Source organism: Dysidea avara, chromosome 10 (genome assembly GCF_963678975.1).
Source record: "Dysidea avara chromosome 10, odDysAvar1.4, whole genome shotgun sequence".
Classification (NCBI taxonomy): Eukaryota; Metazoa; Porifera; class Demospongiae; order Dictyoceratida; family Dysideidae; genus Dysidea; species Dysidea avara.
The window spans coordinates 15,310,643-15,317,834 of record NC_089281.1 but is presented as its reverse complement, the minus strand read 5'-3'; the positions used below and the strand labels follow the sequence as shown (position 1 = coordinate 15,317,834).

Here is a 7,192-nt window from a genome sequence, read left to right as displayed (position 1 = left end):
CGGGGCACTTTTACGCACGAACAAGTTGAAGTTCGATCACACGAGTCAACAAATGGCGCATTCTGCATCACGTGCGTGATTCTTTGTGTGCTAACCACGGTTAAGCTTTTAACCTTCATTATAGAGGCTTGTGTGGTTATGTCTTAGTGAGATAAACAATGTTGAGCAACAGTTTGTTTTGAGGAGGGGACATACAATTCGTACGTTAAGACTACCTGGTAGTGATCTGAGGTGTCAATGTTAAATGTTTCTTTGAGATAAATGACACATGGCTAAACTCTTCAGACTACCATTGGCCAGTGTTTGCTCTGCAAGGGATAAACTTTTGTAGGAGTACCAAAAATCATGTTATATATTGTACTGAAGTTAGTGACTGTTCTATTAGGTTGTTAACGATTGACTACTATCTCTAGATTACTCCTTCATTGATCAAGTCCTGCCTTCGTCATTGTTCCATGAAATCAGCTCCTGGTCCTGATGGGCTTACTTATTACCATTTATTTCATTTACCATGCACCCATCACTTTTTGGCTACATTATTTAATAAGATACTGAATGCTGGAACTGCTCCTGGAAGTTGGGGCCAGGCTCGTATTAAACTGATATATAAAACTGGAGATCGACATGACCCTTTAAACTTTCGTCCAATTGCCCTTACATCGGTGGTTGGGAAACTGTTTCACAAAATTCTTAGTAGGCGGTTAGAGTCGTATTTGAAAGTAAATGGAGTTTTGGATACTACCATACAGAAAGGATTTGTGTCAGGCATGCCGGGTGTATTTGAACACATTTACTCTTTATCAGCAATTATGCAAGATGCTCTGTCAAACAAAAAGCCTTTGATGGTAACTTTTATTGACCTCAAGAATGCTTTCGGCTCTGTTTCACACCATCTTATTTTTGACATGTTAAGGGCAGTCAAAGTACCTTCCTCCTTTTTCAATTATGTTTTTTCATTTTATTCACAGTTGTCAGTTACAATTACAAGTGATCACTGGGAGACAGCTATGATACCATTTCAACGAGGAGTATTTCAAGGAGATACTCTTTCCCCTATGATATTTTTGTTGGTATTTAATCCACTTCTACAGTTGGCAGACTCTTTGAATAATCCATGTGGCTACACATTTCAACTTCCTGTGCCTAATTGTGATAGCCTACCACCTGTTGGTTCTTTTGTATACATTAAATGGTCCGAGAGTGGTGATGAAGAACCTGGTTGGTATAAAGCTCGTATTGACAAGTATCTGTTTAATGGTTTATGTAAACTTGTGTACAAGGAAGACATAGATACAATGGTATTTGAAGAAGTTGACCTCCACCAGGTGGACTGGAAACCTTGTGGTAAGAGGGCAAAGAGGTTTGTGCCTCTTACTGATAAACCTGCCACTGTTAAATCCAGTTGGAAATCTTCTCCAAAATTTGTCGATTCAATTGCCCATTCAGTGAAGGGTTATGCCGATGATGCTACCTTGATTTCCACCAATTTGGAAACCCATTCTTCTGTGCTCCAAGAGATTGACAAGAAAGCTGCAGACTTGGATCTAACACTTAAGCCTTCAAAGTGCGTTTCATTTCTATTTGATGGCTCTAAACATTTGTCACAGAGAATTCTGTTATCAGGTGGGACCACAAAATTGATTACTGAGGGTGGCACAAAATTTCTGGGAAAACTAATTGATGTGTCTTTGTCAGCTACCAAATCTATTGCAAACAAGAATATGACTTCTCGTCTATCTGGTTTACTAACAGCTACTGATTCTCTTCCTGTTAGGGGAGAGTATAAGCTCTGGATTTATAGGAATTACATCTTGTCACTGTTAAGATTCCATCTATGTGTTGATGCAATCACTAACCATACTATTAAACAACTCGAATCTATGGTCAGTCGTTATCTTAAGAAATGGTTACAGCTTCCAAGGAATGCTACTCGGGTAATCCTATACTATCCGGGAATTTGTTGCCCCAGTGTCTCTTGTGTGTCAAGAGAGGCAAAACTTAGTTTGCTTTCATGTATCTGTGCATCATCTGATCCTCAGCTGCAGGAATTGGGCTTGCATCTCCATCTTGGTAATGATTTTCTGCAGTTCCAGAATCAAGATTATTCCATATTGTCGGCTGCCCAAAGCCAATTGTCCGATATGCCATCGGCACGGTCTCTTTACAAGAGAGCTAAGGATGATTTGACTAGTAAAATTACTTCTGACAGTGAAGCCCATCTCAATCAACTCACTGTGCAATGCAAATTTTTGGATTCTGCTAGGTTAGAAACTAGCTGCAGAACATGGAATAAGTTAATGACTGGATTTCACCCTGGGCAACTTTCTTTCTTGTTGAGAGCATCCTCGGACACTCTGCCTACTGCTGTTAACCTGCGTCGCTGGCACATACAGTGTGGTGCCAAGTGTACCCTTTGTGACTCTAACCGGCCAACTACCGCTCATATTTTAGGTGGTTGCCCAATAGCACTATCCCAACAAAGGTACACCTATAGACATAATCAAGTACTGTTCACTTTAATTTCTCAGTTAATTACTCTCTTTTCTGATTGCCAGATGGTCAGTGTCTATGCGGACCTGCAGGGACATCGTTTTAATGACTCTCCTCCTGAAACCATCCCCTCCAATGTCTTAGTCACTCCTTACAGACCCGATGTTGTCATCTATAACAGACACTCTGCATCGATGGGCATTATAGAGCTTACATGTCCATTGGACTCAATACATCATTTGGAGTCTGCACACAACCGCAAACTTTATAAACCTGAGTATGTACAGCTTTTGGCTGAATTGGATCGTTTGAAGATTCCTCACTGCTACAGAACTGTGGAAGTCAGTGTTTTGGGCCATTTTCAACCTAGTTCTATTGCTGCAATTAAGGATGTGATAAATTTTACCCAGCAAGTATCCCTATTTTCCAAGGGAAGTGCTAGAAATCTTTTGTTCAAGATGGCCAGTGCCTCAATTTCTGCTTCACAGAGAATATTTTATGGTAGGAACTCTAAAGAATGGACAATCAACCCGGACTGTTTTTAATCTGTATATAATTTAAGCTGTAACTTTAGTTTTGTACTTAAATATAATTTTTTTTTTCCTTGCCATGCCCACTGCTGTCCACTGTTGGTCAGACATGTGGTCGCATGTTGTCCGAGGACACATAACACATAATATATAATTTGTTTGTAATCATGCATGTTTTCTCATCAATTATTAGTGATGGTTCTCTCTCTATCTTGCCTTACAGCTAGAGCTGTGAAACTGGACAGAATACCATAACCAGTTACTGGGCAAATCATAACTGCCGGTTATCCAGTTAACTGAACTTAACGAAATTTTCTCTAATTTTTATGCTAATTTTTAAGCTACATGCACCTTAAAATTTATAGTTGATTATATTTGTAGTGGCCAAAGTAATAGGCAGCAAGTCATTATGCGTAAAGCTGAATCCTACGTACAAGTGTGATATCAATGTTGAAGAATGAAAAGAGCACCCAAACCAAACATTTTGAGTGAAAATATTAGAGATTGGTTATGAGAAAGAAAGATAACTGAATTTATAAAAATAACTGGTCGATTCATTGGTTAATTGTCACAGCTCTTTACAGCACTGGAGTTGCCCTATGGTGTGTTTCACACTCAACTCTTAAGTTTAACTTGCAATAATAAAAAAATAAGTTGATTTCCACAACTCTGAAAACCAACATCACTACCATTACATGTCCTATACTATAAAATAACTTTAATAAGAGTGTTTGTGAAACAGTTGAAGTTCAAGGTAAAGCAATTAGTTACACCATTCACAGGTGCGAACTACATGATTCATGGGATGTGTTAATTGTATAAAATTATGGTGTGCTTGTATTAGTTAGCATTATGCATGACTTGTACTAGTTTTCAGTAATACAGAAAAGTGATTCTAGTGCCAACATTTTCCGGTTCCAGAACTGTGAACCATTTCAATTTTCATGGTACTCAATAGTTTACATTACTTACATGACTGTGTGTAGCTAGGGTGTTAGTGTTTTAAGTCTTCATTTATACTATTCTCTTAACCTTAGTTTATTACTCTTTTAATTATGACATTAATTGATCACATAATTGTGGCTACTGTAATATCAGGAGCCAGTCCATAAACTGCATCAATGCTTGGGCTGGCTATATAGGACACTGTTCCTTACAACCCTTAAAAATGTATACAGCAACTGTCATAGTGTTAACATGTCTACAGTTTAGTAATTTTAAAGAAAACACTATCATCTCTAATGTACTGGCATGTGGGTGTGACCTTGTAAAGATCTCTGTTGGAGATGAACTGGTCGTACCCCCAACCTCTGGCAGCTTTTTTACCATCAATCACTCTTCCAGCAGAACTAGCTCGAGTGTAATTGTCATATGACACTCTAATTTGGTGGTGATCCCGATCACTTATCTGGTTCAAAAGTGTCACTGCAAATCTTCCCCTAAGTGGCCATGTTAGCTCATCATCATAAGGACCCTTCATGAGATAGAGGTGTACTGACATGTGAGTACCTTTAGCGTCGCCATCACCAGCTACATTAACACGTAAACGCATCTTGTATGCTTTATCACTGCTATAAAAGGAATCGCTATACCAATCATTGGGTGTCTTCCTGTATTTGCTGTACTGAGACATCTTTACAATCACTGGACAAGTCATTGGTGTGGTTACTGCTAAGTGAATCGGAGTTTTTGCCGACACAATCATTTTGTCTCCTGTGCCCTTGTGTACCAATTCCTTCACCACAGCTTCTAAATCATTGAGTCTGTTTTCAGTGGTGGCTTTAGTATGTGCCAGTGTGTTTTCGGTAATGCTTAATTTCAGTTTGGTCATCCTCAAATGTTCCTCCATATTTTCCTCGTTGTGCTTCTTCCTTCTCTTACGCTCCATCCTCTTTTCACACCCCATACTATAATATTCGCAATGGATTATCTCAAGGGGACATTCCTTCCTGTGTGCTTCCATGTCTTCACGAACAACAGTCTCTGCTTCACAGTTGTTTGGACATGAAAGGGGAAACTTAAGGCACTGTTCCTTGTGTTCACCGTCAATAAAATGGTATTCTCCCGTAATGTGGCAATGCTGGCAGTCAACATTACGACGTGGACACTTGTTCTTAATGTGATTGGTCAGATATCGTCGTTGTGTCATCACACCACATTCTAGGGTGCATTCTACCCCCTCAAACTGACAACCATCACTGTTTCCAAGGTGATCAATGATGTCATTTAGCTTACCCTGCCATTCACAGCCATTCTCCTGGTTAGTACAAATCACGCGAAGGCTCTTAATTTCTCTATCTGCCTGTTTGTTGGGTACCATACGAGACCGACTGCGCAGACTGTCCGTTTCGTCATCACAAGCGTGATTACAAATCGGACATGGGTGCGAAGTAGGAGCATGTAGGAATTCAGCCACGCAGCATTTACAACAGTTGTGCCCACAGCACACACTCAAATAAGGGTCTCTACATATACGATGACACAACTTGCACATATATCGATCGTGTGGTCTGTCAACCAGCCTGTACCCATACCCGCCTGTAACGGGTGTGGCTATTGCCATCCGCTTTCTCCGGCGCCTCGTCAATGAACAAATGTCTTGTGTACGCAAGATCCACGTATGGATATGCTGTGAATGTATGCATATGGGTAATGCCCGCCGGACGCCACTCCCTAGCATTGGCGCGCTTTTACACGCGAGCTAGCACTGACGTGTATGCAAAATGTTTCAGTTTCTTGTTATTGTAATTAGTGCTTTACAGTAACCAGCACTGAAAGTCTACAGCATCTTCTTTCGTAGTAGAGGTGGTTAGCCCTGATAACTCTGGCTCATCTAGCGAGATAGCGTAGACGGATCGTAGTAGGGGTGTTTAGCCCTGATCATAGGCGGCGGAAAGGGGGGGGCTAGGGGGCTAAAGCCCCCCTTCGGTCTGCTGAGGGGGGGCTTAGCCCCCCCTCAGAATGATATCACACCGAAATTATCTTTCTTGAAGACCGTGATAAAGATCGAGATACTCTAATAGAGCAGTCACTCTAATAAAGTATTCAGTGTGTAGCGAGCTATGTAAGGATTTTTATGTAGTTTATCAGCTAGAAATGGTAGCTGGTGAGGTGGAAAACTCTTGTCAGTTGGTTGTGACCTTTTTTTTTTTTTTTTTTTTTTTTTTTTGGTCTCACCTTACCAAACTATAGAAATAAGTCTGGGTCAGCCCAGCGGAGCCCCCCCTCATATCAACTACTTCCTCCGCCGCTGGCCCTGATAGTCATGAGATGGGAGGGGGTCGGGACCTGCAGGACCATATTGGTACCAGAAATAGGAATCATGCATTCACACTGTATTCAGAAGTACCAGAAAGCCAACAGGCTACCAATGCATTACAATGGGGGCATCAGTTTAAGCTTTTCAAATGTCACTCAAGATTGAACTGTCGATCAAAATATTTTTTTAATAGGTTAATTAATGATTGGAACGCTTTGCCTGCAGTTGTAGTCAACGCGAGAGTCAACCTAAATTCTGTAAATAATTTTAAATCCTTATTAGATAATTACTTATTTGATTTAAGATTTACTTTTGTAGCTATAATGGTTAGCTAATTGTACTATTGTGTGCAGATCCGGTATACAGGCTGTGCCTTTACTGCAGGGGGGGGGGCTTAGGGGGCTGAACCCCCCCCCCCCCCCCCCCCCCTCATATTTAGGCTTTACTTGATCAATATGCTGAGTATTATAATGAAATTTTGTCTTAGCATAATTATATGATCATTGATAATACAAATACTCATAAAACCACCTTATAAACATCTTTCCAAGGTATTATCAGTGGATTTATGCTAAAGTTTATGCAACAAGAACTCGAATCAGCATTGGAAGTGTACAAGATCGAGATACTCTAATAGAGCAGTCAGCTAACTACTCTAATAGAACATTCACTGGAAACATGTAGTAGGTTCTGTTTAGTCTCGCGCAGCCAGACCACTATTTCTCCCCACGGCGCTTATCGATTAGAGATTATAAGCGCCTGCATTTCGATCAGGCGCTTATAATCTCTAATCGATAAGCGCCGTGGGGAGAAATAGTAGTCTGGCTGCGCGAGACTAGGTTCTGTTATGGAATTTTTCCAAATCTGCCTGCACCTATACATACAATGAAGTGCATTGGTTTGTTTAAAGGGC

The 7,192-nt window shown here is 40.5% G+C and overlaps 2 protein-coding genes across 2 annotated transcripts; one reads left to right on the top strand and one right to left on the bottom strand.

The window, feature by feature from the left end:
* The first annotated feature begins 455 nt into the window (after positions 1-455).
* On the top strand, positions 456-4,132 carry LOC136236788 (uncharacterized). The gene is made up of 2 exons (XM_066027023.1): positions 456-2,831; positions 4,058-4,132. Exons 1-2 carry the CDS (start codon positions 456-458, stop codon positions 4,130-4,132), a joined length of 2,451 nt encoding a protein of 816 aa, XP_065883095.1.
* On the bottom strand, positions 4,054-5,687 carry LOC136268582 (TNF receptor-associated factor 4-like). Its single transcript, XM_066063960.1, has one exon. It carries the CDS (start codon positions 5,581-5,583, stop codon positions 4,222-4,224), a length of 1,362 nt encoding a protein of 453 aa, XP_065920032.1. The 5' UTR covers positions 5,584-5,687; the 3' UTR covers positions 4,054-4,221.
* Between the last annotated feature and the right edge of the window lie 1,505 nt (positions 5,688-7,192).

Bases quoted from the DNA above. Each gene is read 5' to 3' on its own strand.
- LOC136236788 (XM_066027023.1), top strand. From the start codon at position 456: ATGAAATCAGCTCCTGGTCCTGATGGGCTTACTTATTACCATTTATTT. The intron at 2,832-4,057 runs GTCAGTGTTTTG...TCTTAACCTTAG, and splicing joins ACTGCTACAGAACTGTGGAA to TTTATTACTCTTTTAATTAT.
- LOC136268582 (XM_066063960.1), bottom strand. From the start codon at position 5,583: ATGGCAATAGCCACACCCGTTACAGGCGGGTATGGGTACAGGCTGGTT.